We start from the raw sequence: 13,752 nt of genomic DNA on the forward strand, positions 1-13,752 counted from the left end.
GCGATCTTCAACGAAACGATCAGGTGGGACTGTGGCCCCCCAGTTTAAACTGGAGCACCTGGGCAGAATTACCGGAGTACATAATTAGCTTTTACAAACCAATTTCTAGTTATCACCAATTAGAATGAGTCAGCAAGGCAAACCCGCCGGATTCGGACACAGTCATTGGTGGATCCGTTGGGGTTGCATCGAATTTCTGCGGAACCTTCCATTTCTTCCCGTGGGGCAATTTTCTAAAATTCCCTGCTTAGGAAAGGCACGCGAGAACGGGGAAGCCTTAGAATAAGAGGGCCACATCTCCCACTGACCCTAACTAAACCTCACTAACCCCCCTTTAACCTCTGCCTTTCCCCCATCTTCAACATCCATGGAGGTCAACACAGCACCACCTGCTTATGAGCAGGATAAGATCGCTGAGCGGAAGGATCTGCCATTGGATGAGGAGGGCCAGCTCAAGTCTGGTGAGGTCCACGATGCGTTTGGCAACGAGGAGTACGCTGAGATTAAGTATAAGACCTTGAAGTGGTGGTATGTATAGTCTATCGTCGGGAACAGAGGCTTTATCAACCGTGCTAACGAGTGGTGTCTTCAGGCAATGTGGCTTGCTCATGATTTGTGAGTCAGTTTCACTGGGTGTGTTGTCGCTGCCCGCAGCCGTCGCTACCCTGGGCCTTGTCCCTGGTGTCATCCTGATTGTCGGCCTTGGAATTCTCGCAACATACACTGGCTACAATATTGGCCTCTTCCGCGAACGGTACCCTCATATTCAAAACCTGGGTGATGCCGGCGAGATCTTGCTAGGCAAGTTCGGCCGTGAGCTGTTCGGTACTGGCCAGTTCCTCTTCTGTATCTTCGTCATGGGCAGCCACATCCTGACCTTCCGCGTCATGATGAACACACTCACCAACCATGGCGCCTGCTCCATTGTGTTCAGTGTCGTCGGTATGGTTATCTCGCTCCTCCTGTCCATCCCCCGTACAATGAAGGGCATGACTTGGATTTCATTTGCATCATTCCTCAGCATCTTGAGCGCTGTTGTCATCACTATGGTTTCGGTGGGAGTCCAGAGCCACCCCGATCGTGTAATCCAGGCCACAGTCGAGACCAACCTGTACACCGCGTTCCAGTCTGTTTCAAACATCGTTTTCGCTTACTGCGCCCACGTCGCTTTCTTCGGTTTGATTGCCGAGATGGAGACGCCCCAGGATTTCAAGAAGTCCTTGTTCATGCTCCAGGGCTTTGAGATCGCCCTCTACCTGTCCGCCGCCGTTGTGATTTACTTCTACATTGGCACGGATGTGCATTCCCCCGCCCTCACCTCCGCCGGACCCCTGATGAGCAAGATCGCTTACGGTGTTGCTATCCCCACCATTGTCGGTGCCGGTGTTGTCAACGGCCATATTGGCTTGAAGTACATCTACTTCCGCCTCTGTGCCAAATCGGATCTGATGCACCAGCGCAACAAGCGTTCCGTCGGTCTTTGGATTGGTCTTGGTGTGGCTTGCTGGGTTGTTGCGTGGATTATCTCCGAGGCTATTCCTGTTTTCAGCGACCTGAACAGTTTGATCAGTGCTCTTTTCGCTTCCTGGTTCAGCTACGGTCTATCCGGTATCTACTGGCTCCACCTCAACCGCGGCGAGTGGTTCGCCTCTCCCCGGAAGATTCTCCTCACCATTCTCAACATCGGCATTGCCTGCTTCGGTTTGGCCCTGTGCGTTCTTGGCTTATATGCTTCTGGCACGTCTATCAGCAAGAACGCCAACAGCAACAGCTTCACCTGCGCCAACACTGATACTTAGATGACTCCATCTTGCTTCATCGCGCTTTATACTGCTTTTTATTGCTTCATCTTATTGACGTCACGCACACTGTATATATACACTGCATATAGACTATGCCAAGAGCGCACTGGCTGGCTCTGGAATATAAATAATAGAATACATTATCTTAACACGATTGCCTGTCCTGATTTTGCCTAGATTATACCTCTTAAGACCAAGAAAGGTATACCTTGCCTTTTCAAAAGTCCGTGTGTACGTATACACCTCGTATCTACAGACATGGAAGTCCTCGTGGGAAATTAGGCTCTAAGCAATTGACCTTGAATGTAAGTTACGCCGCACATTGATCTTATATGACAAGTCATAATAGCAATGCTCACCTACTCGACGGTGTATCGGGCACATTCCAGTCCAAATAGTATTCGGTATAGCTGAGGTGGTTAGGAACTTAGAGTGAGATCTGTATGTCACCTTTGGACGTCTTTGTAGAGATGGTCCCGTCTCCCGTAGACGCCTGTTTTTGCTGGCAGACTGAGTGTTTGTTTGCTACATGCGGCCTATAAAAGGCCTACATTTGCTGGAGTGAATGATAAAACTTTCTTCCTTCTTTCTTCCCCCAGTGTGCGGGAAGCTTGTAGATGGAGTAGAAGACTCTTCTAGGCCAACGTGACTCTTTCTATTGTTTGTGCCTACGACAGCCACTGCCTCTCACACATCCACTTCAAGTCCGCAACCATGCCTTTCAGAAAACTCAGGAAGAGCTTGAAGAGGCTATTTTCTTTCAAAGCGAGACGTGTTGTCCCTCCAAATGGAAATGATAACCTGCCTCAGGTGACTGAGACCGAGCGGGCTTCGAAAGTCTCTCAGGTCCCTTCGTTGGAGACCCTACCTGCTGAGCTCCGACGCCATATTCTTTTGATAGTGGAAATCGACAGTCTGAAGGCCCTGGTGCAAGCCTCTCCTATTTACTTCCATCAATACCAACTAGATCGGAAGACAATACTCTGTGGAAGCCTGGAGGCAACATTGGGTAATGCACTTGCTGATGCATACGCCGTTCAGATGTCCAGCTCGTCAAAATTAGCTCCGCCAAACAACCCAGAAGAAGCTGAAGATATCCTCCAGTACTACCACACAATATTGGCTCAAACTTCGCTTAATCCTCTACACAAATTACTCAGTATGGAAGAAGCCAGGTCTATGGTCAAATTTCACTGCTCGATTGTTCAACCCTTGATGCAATGCTTCGTGAAAAGAACATCGAGTAATCTCACCAAGACAAAAGGAGTCGAGATTGGAGAAACTTTCAGTAAGACAGGATGTATCTCACTGATTCCCAGAATTGAAGAGTGTCTGAGCAGGACAAACGACACACAACTGATGTGGGCTTTTTATCGATTCCAATACTGTTGCAACGTCTATTGCCTCGAATCGTACGATTCTGTCTCTCTGAATAGCAGGATCGCCACCCCTGCTCGCATTCTCAATTACTTCTTATATCAGTTGCGACCCTGCAGTGCATCCTGTCTCCTTTACTTCTATGACGAGTGCAGGCAGATTTTCGCACATGATTTGTGTAAAAGGAGCCCCGGAATTGATCACCAACCCCGGAGACGTGATGATAATACCCACAGTGAGTGGGTATCCTTCGATTCTGAAAATTGGAGACATTGCGGTTTGAAAAATACTACGTTTAGCTCTGAATCAAAAGATAACAGTGATGGGTTACTCACGACACCGATATTGCGCGGCCTCGAGCTGCTGCACCTCGTCAATTCCAGGATCAAAAATGACGAAGACCTGATTATGGTTAAATTTTGCATGATTCAGCGTTTCTGCGGCATTCCCGGCCGTAATAACCTTGACTTCGACGACTTCTTACGACGCAAGTTGGTCCCCCATGTGGACTGCACCGACCCCTTCGCCGGGGCCCTCATACAGAGATAAATAATATCCGGCTCTTACAACTGGGTGGAACCGGCACCCTTCCGTATGTAAGCCTAATGCAAGCTCCGTGCTCCTATCACCGACCTGGATGGTCGTATGGGTGGAAGTTACAGCAACTTCTTTAGGAAATACATCCCCAACTGTCTCTTTCAATGGGGCCCATGAACTCAGCCTATCTCGAGGGCATGGATTTCAAGGAGGTTGGTTACGATAAAGCAATAGGAGGAACATTGGGATGATCCCGGGAAGTATTACTGGTACCTGGAAGAATAGTCGATATTATCAGCAGAAACACACAAGGTGCCTTCAAATTTTCTTGCTCAAGACACAAAGTCGGGCAGATTGCAGGCATCAGTTTATCCCCACCATGTAGGCAGGAGAAGGGTTAGACAGGAGTGATGGATGAAGTACCAAATAAATTACGCCTACCAGCAGCCTAAGCACCTTGGAACCCACTACAAGATCGTCATATGCTACCGAATAACTTGCTTTCGATTCCCGCAGAAGCCAATCAACCTATATATTGATATATACTAATATGTTGTTATACGGGGTACTTCATCGGAGTCCGGTTTCATTCGCATCAGTATGTAACAGTCACATTCTTATTCAAAAATTTTGCGTCCATCTTCAAAACAAGGTTCTCAGCAAGCCACCTCCCTGCATCCTCCCTAGAGATAGTATAGCCAATAGCCCTAGACTCCGGACCAGTCTTGGGATCCTCGATGCCCACACGGATAGCCTTGTTCGACTCGCCATCAACAAGGTGGCTCGCGCGAAGTATTGTGAATGCTTCCCCGCTCTGCGCGAAACGGTTTTCCATGACTACCTTGTCTGCCCCGGGGACACTGACAAACAAGCAATAGATGGGCACCATAGCGATAGGAACATCGCGACCGAAGCGGGAGAAGCCCGCTGTACTGAAACCGATTATGTGCGGAGTTCCGTTAATACCGGTGCTCCGAAGCTGGGCTAGAGCTTCTAGGAGAGTTGCCGCGCCTTTCTTGCAGACGTCCGGATCGTCGACAGTCATTCCGCGTGGCCTGGCGCCGATGGTGGACACGATAACATCGACGATGCGGCCATCGTCGGTTTGGATACACTGGGACACAGCGGAGATATTGTGTGCATTGCCTTTGATGACTTTCAGATTTGGTGTTGACCCTGAAGGGAAGATGCCCGTGAGTTTTGACGGCTCACGGCACAGTGCGATGCACTTGTGTCCGGCAGCGAGGGTGTGTTTGAGGGCAGCAAGGCCAACGCCCGTGCTAGCTCCAAAGAATGCAACGGACTTGGTGTTTGGCGCCATCGTCTAAAGTGAGGTGGATGATTCCTTTCAAGTGTCTTGGATCGGACGATGGACTTCATAATATATATACATTTTGGCAGAGCGTTATCCAGAAAGCGAAAAATATCCGACCCAATGCAACGGGCGTCGGTCTCGTATTCAAATGGGGGCTGAAAATCGAAGCGGAAATCCCCTTCCCTCGCTGGTTTCTCGGGCAGTCCACGGAGTACAGTCTACGCTAATGAGTCAGACTTCCAGGACTGGGATATCCGAGATTCCTTCGACTCGTTTATGATCCATCACTTGACTTCGATTCGATTATGATGTCTGAAAATGCCGAAAAAGATGCGAGATCTGACCCCTCAGGCAGAAACACAACATCCCTGAAGCCGCGCAGCTGTATTGTATGCCGAAGTCGGAAAGTCCGCTGTGACAAGCGAGCGCCTTGCTCTAATTGCCGTCGCGCAAATAGCGCTTGTGTGCTTCCACCAACAGACCGTCCACCAAGATGGGCTCGCCGTCTCGACCGCCTCAACGGCGCGGTATCCAACCTACACGCCTCCCAGGAAGCTGAACCAGTAGCAGAAGACGCGATGGAGAGACTTCACAACCTCGAAAGCCTTGTCCAAGAGCTACGTGTTCAGCTGGAACAGGCCAAATTAGCAACTAACTCTGCTGCTGAAGGGTCATCCGGGGTCGGCTCGCCCGAAAACTCCGCGCATGATCGACAATCGAACGTATCTTCAATTAGTACTGCTAATGTGCAAAACAAGTTTGGAAGAATGGTGCTCCAGGGTTCCAACCGAAGCCGGTACGTTAGCAGTGGCTTCTGGTCTCGAGTCAATGACGAGGTATGCGGACCTTAGTTTGTTTACATTACTGCATGGTGTGTACAGCGAGCTAACTTTCATTGTAGATTGATGACCTCAGGGCCGATGCTTGTGGCCTTCTATCAGGGGAATCCGATACCTCAGATGAGGAGGCTTCGCCGGGGATGACCCCTTCCACACATGAGCTTGAACGGGCCCCTGCAGAACGCCACGGTTTCTTGTTCGGGCACAACTTGAGTCCTTTTCCTCCTAATCTAACCGACATCCATCCACTCCCCTCTCAAATTCCGTTCCTTCTAGACGTGTTTTCCGAGAACGTCAACATCATCTTTCAAGTTGTTCACCTTCCCACTATCAAAAACATGGTTCGTGATTGGCGCGGCCGTGAAATGAAGGGACTCACACCGACCAATGAGGCTTTGATGTTCTCCATTTACTACGCTGCCATCACATCGATGGAAGAAGAAGATGTAAGCCAATTCTTGAGCAATCGACTCTCGCCGGCCGCTGGCTCACGTCTCGCTACATTTAGGTAGTGCTCAATTTCGGAGCAACCAAAGCCGACCTCAATCTCAAATATCGCCAAGGCCTCGAGTATGCGCTTGCAAGAGCTGATTTTCTGAACGCACCAAACTTCGTTCTGGTGCAGGCATTTGCCATATTTCTTAGTCTTGCTCGCCGACATGACAGTCCGAGTTTTGTGTGGATGATGACTGGACTGGCAATCCGAATGGGTCAAGCCCTGGGAATACATCGTGATGGAACACACTTCAATAATCTGAGTCCATACCAGACTGAGATGCGACGAAGAGTCTGGTGGACCCTGTGCATGTTGGATGTGAGAGCATCCGAGGACCAAGGAACCGATTACACAATCACAAGAGCGAGCTTCGATACTAAAATCCCTCTTAACCTCAATGACGCTGACCTCGACCCGGAGTCAAAGCAAACACCTCAAGCCCACGATGCCTTGACTGATATGTCCGTTGCGCGCGTCTCCTTCGGCATGTGCGAGATCACGCGGCAGATGATGGCTTACGGGTTCAAAGAAGCAGCACCGAGTCTAGAGGAGCAAAGTCGCTTATTGCAACAGATATACCAAGGTCTTGAAAGAGATTTTCTTCAGTACTCAACCGACTCAGGGAACATTGTATACTGGGTGGTAGTTACGGTCGCTCGGCTTCTTATGGCTAAGATGACTCTGCTTATCCACCTGCCTCTATTGTTCTCCTCCCCGAATGAAGACTTCTCGGAGGAGCTGAGAACAAGACTATTGGTTTCCAGTACCGAGGTTGCCGAGTACAATCATGCCCTGAACAATGAGCAAGCATGTAGGCACTGGCGCTGGGCTTTCCAAACCTACACCCATTGGTATTCCATTGTCTATATGATGCTAGAGATCTCTCGACGCCCGTGGTCGCCGCTTTCTGAACGGGCCTGGGTCGCCCTTCATAGTCAATGGCTAATACCGAATCAATCACACATGAACAGGAATCTTCGCGTCTGGATTCCACTCCGAAAGCTGATGACCAAGGCCAGAAAGTATCGAGATATGGAATTTGGGCGGCTTAGAAACGACCCTCGTGCTGCCGAAGAGCTGGAACAGGGCTATCGCTTTGCCCCACTCCCGTCGAGCACTGGGCCATTTCCACCTGGTTCAGATTCTGCAGATCTCTTCCTTGACCAGTGGCGCCAGCTAGTGATACGATGGGATGAAAACAAAGATAAAGCACCCACACCCGGGTTTTCGGTCTCTACTCCGTCGAATCCACCGACTGCAGCGCAGTCAATTGTGCATCCTGCTCCCAATTTATCTGAAACACACTCCTCAGCTTTCGCTGTTGGGCCTGAGTATCTTGCAGCAGAGGAACCACAGTTTGGGTATGGAGTGCCAAGTATAGGACCTACAAACTTCAGTTCGGTTATGGAGGCTAATACGGGATTCGGATCTGGACATATAAACCCCGCCGCTCATGGTCAGCTTGCCACCCCGGCCGTTGTACCTTGGCTATGGTCTGATGAGGGTGTGTTAACTGACTTCACCTCTGAAGAACAAGCCGATAGCCATGTTGACATGGGTGAGGAGGTGAACTGGTACAATTGGGCTTCGTCCGCGAAGGATATGGAGCATTATGGAGGGACATATAGTACTAGACCACATTAGCCTATTACCCGGTCACCGTATAACATGTCACTAGTGCTAGTGAGCCTTGCCAAAATCCTTGCGGTATTCTGTGAAAGAAGGCAAGGACAATGTCCGTAGACATTACAAGATAGAAGAGCTACAGTGAGTCCTTAGATGTCTTCGAATATCATTTTTGAAACAACAACCGCTCTGTCTGCCAGCAAACAAAGCCCGTGAAATCAGGCATCCATGGGGGATGGGATATCTAACACATAAGTACAACAATATTTAATAAGCTGGCGGGTTTTCAAAATGGAGATAAGGCTTGCCCAATTTGTCCACAGATGTACTCCAACATTTTGGCCGCACATCATTGAAAAATTGACCCAGGCAGACAGAAAAAAACAAGGAAAATCCAGTAAGTACACAACTTGGAACGCGAACATATTTCCTAACAACGTTGGGCTATCACGCCCCGACTCGAGCCGTTTGCAGTGGAGTATGCAGCTCCATCTTGTTTCCAATAGGGGATTCTGGCAAGGGTGCATGAGAACTAGGAGTCTTGTCCACCGGTCCACCCAAGGCATGAAGCACCTGCTCTTTAGTGGCGTCACCAAGTCCAGCAGACTTCAACGTCCTTCCGTGCTCAAAGTAGTCAAAGCCGCTAACAACCGCGGCCATCTCGATAAGTGCTCTGATAGTCGGCGAAGCCAAGCCACACTTCACACCGAGCTCATACCAGGGGACCAGGCCATAGAGAACATCCTCCAACAAATATCGATGGTTCAGGGAGGTCGGGGAGCTCTTAGTCTTGTTGTGGACCACGGAGCCTGAGGCAAAGTCGTGGTAGTCGGTGTATTCCCGATCATTGTTATAGTTTTGGTTCATGTAGGTCGTGATGGGTGTGATCTCGAGCCCATAGGCGTGGGAAATTGCCAGACGCTCCTTGTCCACTTTTTCTGTCACGCGCGAGACAGCGGGCGACATCCCCTGGGCGTAGAAGTAGAAATCGCCCTTGGTAGCCTCGATCCAGCCCGCGTTCATGAGTGCCGCAGGGCAATGCACGACTGGGTTGACGTTGTTCAACCCAACCTCGAGCAGGTTCTGACACCACACTAGCTTCTGAGAGAAGATCATCTCCACCTTGTGTCGGAGGCCCAGCTCGGCCTGAGGGTCAAGTCGCTCCACTTGGGTGGTGTTTGGTGGCTCGGCCCAAATCGACAGAGTCTTCTTGCAACCCTTGACAAAGACAGTGTCACCCTGGATGCGGGTGGCGTAAGGGGAGATGTCAGTCTCGAGGATTGCATGGGCGTTGATCTTCGAACGGGCAGAGAGGTAGAAGAAATTGCCCACGTTGATGATGAGGGTATGGTTTTTCAGGTCAAATTGACTCAGCAATGTCAAGATGGTGTCTTGTCCATATGAGGGTACGGTGGTCACGATAAAAGGAGAGTGTCGAATGGCAATATAGAGGTCGCTGGTGGTCTTGATCTGGAATTTTCCGCTGATCTCCCCAGCTGCATCCAACCAGCCATCGTTCTTCTCGATCATATCCGTCCCACCACGGTGATCGGGATGGGCGTATAGCATGACTGATTTTCCGCGGCTGGCCAGGTCGGCTGCAAAGGCACAGCCACAGGGCCCTGCACCGATGATAGTGACCGTTGGCACGGAATCGAAGTTTTCAGCCATGATGTTGGTCTGAGATTTGAGCTGAGGGTATCGGTGGTATTGGACTTGAGGAAATTAAACCCTTCAGAGAATGTATTCAGGGATTTTCAATTGACTTGATTGACGGGTTGATTCGAGGAAACCTGTTCCCTTAAATATTGCCGGCTCAAGTGATCAATAGATCTGCAGAGAAGTATACGTTTTGTGCTGCACGTACTGGCTCGCCCAAGAAGGCAGGATTGGCCCATATCGATGTAATTGCCTCCCGGTTCCTGACCTATCCGTTGCATGCCACCCAGGGGTCGTCTAAGGGGACACTCAGCTTGCGTCATGTGAATGTTCTGGCCTATGCGCTTAACGGGGACCATGTGTACAACGTACACTGTACGGAGTACGATATACGATGGTGTGATCATACCTTCCGCTGCACGCGCTGCAAAAATAGAATATAACTTGATAGAATCGACCGGTGTGGATCTTCACGAGCATCTTGTCTAATTTGAGTCAACACAAGCCTTCAGGCCAGCGGGTTAATTGGCCACAATGGTGAATTCATTACACAATGAGATTTGCAGATCATCACATAATTCGAGACTAGAAATCCAAGCGAGCACATCACGATTGAAGATCAGGGATGTGGGTTCTAGGTTTCATTATCTGCAGGATCTTGTCCTTGATAGTCTAATACTCTAATACTCTAATACTCCTGGCATCTTTCAGACTTGTTGAGTTTAATGTTAATGCACGTCAGGACAATTGATTTCATTGCATAAAAATGGCCGAAACGCTGGAAGTTCTCGAACGATCTGATAAAAGTGATCGTCTTTGGACAATCGACTGGGCAATTTTAACGGGCCAACAAGCTTCTGAGCACGTGGGTCTCGAGGGGACCCAGGTGGCTCTAATGGAGACAAACTGGCCAATCAGGACAGCCCATCGGCGGCATGTGAGCTTGTCTCAACCCTGCAGATCTTCAGCCCAGGGGTTCTCCGAATATCAATCCACCCAAGTACCCAAGTAGGGTGATCCCGATGAATCCGATGCCTCCCGGGCCGAAAGCCACGCCTCATTATTGCCGAAAGTTACGCGTCGTGGAAAATACTACCACTAAGTAACGACTAGCGCTTCGATGGATCAATTTTGAGCAGTCGATCATTGTGTTCGAGACTTTCTATCACATCATCCAAATTCCTCCGATTGTCGCAGTGGAACCCTCCTCCTAATTTACGTCACGGTGCGTTGTGGCCTTTTACGTGTTGCCTGGATCGACGATGACCTGTTCACTGCGATTCGAGTGGAAAAGGGGACGAGAAAAATCACATAATTGTCAAATGTTGCGATTGCAACCCTTTCAGTCTGTTTCGACCTTTTCACACACGTTCCAACGATTCGAACAGTAATGAATTCGGAAGTCACGCTTGCAGAGGCTCTGCCTCCACCGTACAGCTCCTTTAGCACTGCCAAAAAAAGATACATCGTTGCTACAGCCGCTGGGGCTGGTCTGTTTTCCTCCTTGTCGGCCCAAATCTACTTCCCAGCTCTGAACACACTGGCCAACGACCTCAATGTATCAGCATCCATGATCAACCTGACAGTAACAAGTTACATGGTAAGGTTGTCCCGTTCGACGCAAATAACACAATCCACATGTTAACGGATAGGGATAACTATAATAGATCTTCCAAGGAATTGCGCCCATGTTCATCGGTGACTTTGCAGACAGAACGGGTCGCCGACCAGCCTATATCATTTGTTTTATTATCTATATCGCGTCAAACATTGGACTGGCTTTACAGAATAGCTACGCCGCTCTGATTGTATTGAGATGCCTGCAGAGTTCCGGGATCAGCAGTAGCGTGGCACTGTCCGCGGCTACGGTGGCTGATATCAGCACGAAACAGGAACGAGGATCGATGATGGGCTTTGTGATGGCTGGGAATTTCATGGGACCTGCCATTGGTCCGATTATCGGAGGTCTTTTAGCCCAATATCTGGGTTGGCGATCGATCTTCTGGTTCTTAACCATCGCCTCCGGCGTATTCCTATTGCCTCTCCTCCTCTTCCTCCCCGAGACAGCCCGGAATGTCGTTGGTGACGGATCGTCTCCTGCCCAGCCATGGAATCGGCCCTTGATTCACCTTTTCTCTCGCCATCATGGCGACAAGCAGGATCCTTCCGACAAGGATAGCTTTGATCGACCTGACAGCAGCGACTCGCCGAAGAAAACCATTGAGCACAAACTCCAGTTCCCCAATCCCCTAAAGCCCCTGAAACTTGTGTTCCATCCAAACTCGATCATCATTCTTTTGGTGACGGGAATCATCATGGGTGGAAACATGACGGTTCTCTCGTCTATCACAGAGATCTACACATCGCAGTACGGCCTGGACGAGCTTGAGATTGGTCTATGCTACATCTCGCTGGGAACAGGGTCTATCGTGGCCTCCGTTGTGACAGGGCGTCTCCTGGACTGGAACTATCGACGCATGGCTGCCAACAAAGCCGCCAATTCTACCAGTCCCGAACAAGACACAACCCAGGATTCGATCCCTGTGGAGAAGGCTCGTAGTATGATTACCATCCCACTCGTCGTTCTCGGCAGTGTCACCGTGCTGGCGTTTGGCTGGGTTTTAAAGTACGGTGCGCCTCTTGCGGCTCCAGAGGTGCTTCTGTTCTTCGTTGGCGTTGGGCAGACTGGCGGTTTTATTTCCACATCTACCCTGCTGGTTGATCTACACACCGCTAACCCGGCTGCTGCTACCGCTGCCAACAACTTGGTGCGGTCTTTCTTCTCGGCTGGGGCTTCAGCTGCCATCGATCCTATGTTGACTGCCATGGGCCGGGGGTGGACATTCACGCTGGTGGCATTTATCTTGCTAGCGACGATCCCATTCCTGTTGTTGCTCTGTGGGATGTGGCGTCAAAAGAAAGACTCTCCGGAGAGATCTGAGGGCTGAGGAATGTTCCTTGGCTGGAGCATTACCGATATAGATATACCCAAATACGAGATGAGATGAGATGCTCACGGACTCGAAATAAACCACCCTGATTGCTACATAACAATCCCTTGATTAGTGGACCTCACCCGTAGATTCAGACTGCCAAAGTTTTTCGTATGAAGCCCTACCCCAAAGTCCTCAGGAATATCCCAGATGAGCGCTTACCTTACCTAGTTTGTAAGGTTATCGACTTCGAAATTTTGCCATATAAATGCATGCTTCCCATCACCTGATTTAACAATCTTCCACTAATGAAATCGCTTTCTGAAGAACAGTCCGATCATCCTGGAAGCTGAGTTTCTTTACCGCGTCCTCCAAGGGAAAGAATTTCGCAGTGAATTCCTCCTCTGCCCTAGCAGATCCAGCACCAGACCCTTCATCCAATGCAGCAATATACCACCAAATAATCTTAACATCATTGACACTATCACCTAAGTGCCGCATGGTTACCATGAAGGGCTCGGTGAGATCCGAGTAAGAGCGAGGTTTATCGGGCATATGTCCCTGTTCATCAATAGGAGGCGCACGAGTATACATCCTGACGGGATGGAGGTGGGCATGATAGCCGGTTTCTTCGCGGACTTCGCGTAGTGCGGCCTCGTGTCGGGATTCGCCGCAGTTGCGACGTCCCTTGGCGAGGAGCCATTCGTTTTTCGCGTGGTAATGTATGAGACACACGGTCTTGTTTTGGGTGGATAGGTCGAATAGGATAGCTCCGCAGCTTTCGACGAATTGTTCTGAGGTGTATTGCGTGGTGGTGGTAGGCGAAGTTGCCATGGATGGATGGATATCGTAGTCGGTCGGTCGGTCTCGATTGGGGGATAATTATATAAGTTCGAATAGGACGTACTCGTTGTATTCATCAAATTGCTTTGGAGGGTTGTGTGAAAGGCAAGTTGGACAGGAGGCTCGCTGGCAAAAGGCAGATTGGATTGCAAGACAGGTGAAGACGATATTTACCCCTCATTCCTAAGGACACTAAGAAATGACCCTGAGCTGCCTCTCGATCCCAAGAATTGGGCCCAAATTCTTGTTTGCTTTTTCGAATAAAACAATAGCTTGTCATAGTGCTGTTGACCATTATCATCCCCTATCGACTTGTCTCCCTATG

General features: G+C 49.7%; 8 protein-coding genes across 8 annotated transcripts; 5 read left to right on the top strand and 3 right to left on the bottom strand.

Moving 5' to 3' along the window:
- Positions 1-367: 367 nt before the first annotated feature.
- On the top strand, positions 368-1,799 carry N7525_005570 (Amino acid transporter transmembrane; the record flags this gene model as incomplete). Its single annotated transcript, XM_061213441.1, has 2 exons — positions 368-528; positions 593-1,799. The coding sequence occupies 2 exons, from the start codon at positions 368-370 to the stop codon at positions 1,797-1,799; spliced, it is 1,368 nt and encodes a 455-aa protein (XP_061070462.1).
- A 717-nt stretch (positions 1,800-2,516) lies between these two features.
- N7525_005571 (uncharacterized protein) lies at positions 2,517-3,728 on the top strand (the record flags this gene model as incomplete). Its single annotated transcript, XM_002564642.1, has 1 exon — positions 2,517-3,728. One exon carries the CDS (start codon positions 2,517-2,519, stop codon positions 3,726-3,728), a length of 1,212 nt encoding a protein of 403 aa, XP_002564688.1.
- Positions 3,729-4,311: 583 nt separating this feature from the next.
- N7525_005572 (NAD(P)-dependent oxidoreductase) lies at positions 4,312-5,037 on the bottom strand (the record flags this gene model as incomplete). Its single annotated transcript, XM_002564641.1, has 1 exon — positions 4,312-5,037. One exon carries the CDS (start codon positions 5,035-5,037, stop codon positions 4,312-4,314), a length of 726 nt encoding a protein of 241 aa, XP_002564687.1.
- A 299-nt stretch (positions 5,038-5,336) lies between these two features.
- N7525_005573 (Zn(II)2Cys6 transcription factor) lies at positions 5,337-8,010 on the top strand (the record flags this gene model as incomplete). The annotated part of the gene is made up of 3 exons (XM_002564640.2): positions 5,337-5,867; positions 5,933-6,316; positions 6,379-8,010. 3 exons carry the CDS (start codon positions 5,337-5,339, stop codon positions 8,008-8,010), a joined length of 2,547 nt encoding a protein of 848 aa, XP_002564686.2.
- A 429-nt stretch (positions 8,011-8,439) lies between these two features.
- Positions 8,440-9,663, bottom strand: N7525_005574 (uncharacterized protein; the record flags this gene model as incomplete). The annotated part of the gene is made up of 1 exon (XM_061213442.1): positions 8,440-9,663. The coding sequence occupies one exon, from the start codon at positions 9,661-9,663 to the stop codon at positions 8,440-8,442; it is 1,224 nt and encodes a 407-aa protein (XP_061070463.1).
- Positions 9,664-10,417: 754 nt separating this feature from the next.
- On the top strand, positions 10,418-10,753 carry N7525_005575 (uncharacterized protein; the record flags this gene model as incomplete). The annotated part of the gene is made up of 2 exons (XM_061213443.1): positions 10,418-10,588; positions 10,664-10,753. The coding sequence occupies 2 exons, from the start codon at positions 10,418-10,420 to the stop codon at positions 10,751-10,753; spliced, it is 261 nt and encodes an 86-aa protein (XP_061070464.1).
- Positions 10,754-11,041: 288 nt separating this feature from the next.
- N7525_005576 (uncharacterized protein) lies at positions 11,042-12,599 on the top strand (the record flags this gene model as incomplete). Its single annotated transcript, XM_002564638.2, has 2 exons — positions 11,042-11,251; positions 11,319-12,599. 2 exons carry the CDS (start codon positions 11,042-11,044, stop codon positions 12,597-12,599), a joined length of 1,491 nt encoding a protein of 496 aa, XP_002564684.2.
- Positions 12,600-12,875: 276 nt separating this feature from the next.
- On the bottom strand, positions 12,876-13,418 carry N7525_005577 (putative NUDIX domain; the record flags this gene model as incomplete). Its single annotated transcript, XM_002564637.2, has 1 exon — positions 12,876-13,418. One exon carries the CDS (start codon positions 13,416-13,418, stop codon positions 12,876-12,878), a length of 543 nt encoding a protein of 180 aa, XP_002564683.2.
- Between the last annotated feature and the right edge of the window lie 334 nt (positions 13,419-13,752).

This window comes from Penicillium rubens (assembly GCF_028828025.1).
Source record: "Penicillium rubens strain IBT 27055 chromosome Unknown utg000002l_segment0_segment0, whole genome shotgun sequence".
In the NCBI taxonomy this organism is placed as follows: domain Eukaryota; kingdom Fungi; phylum Ascomycota; class Eurotiomycetes; order Eurotiales; family Aspergillaceae; genus Penicillium; species Penicillium rubens.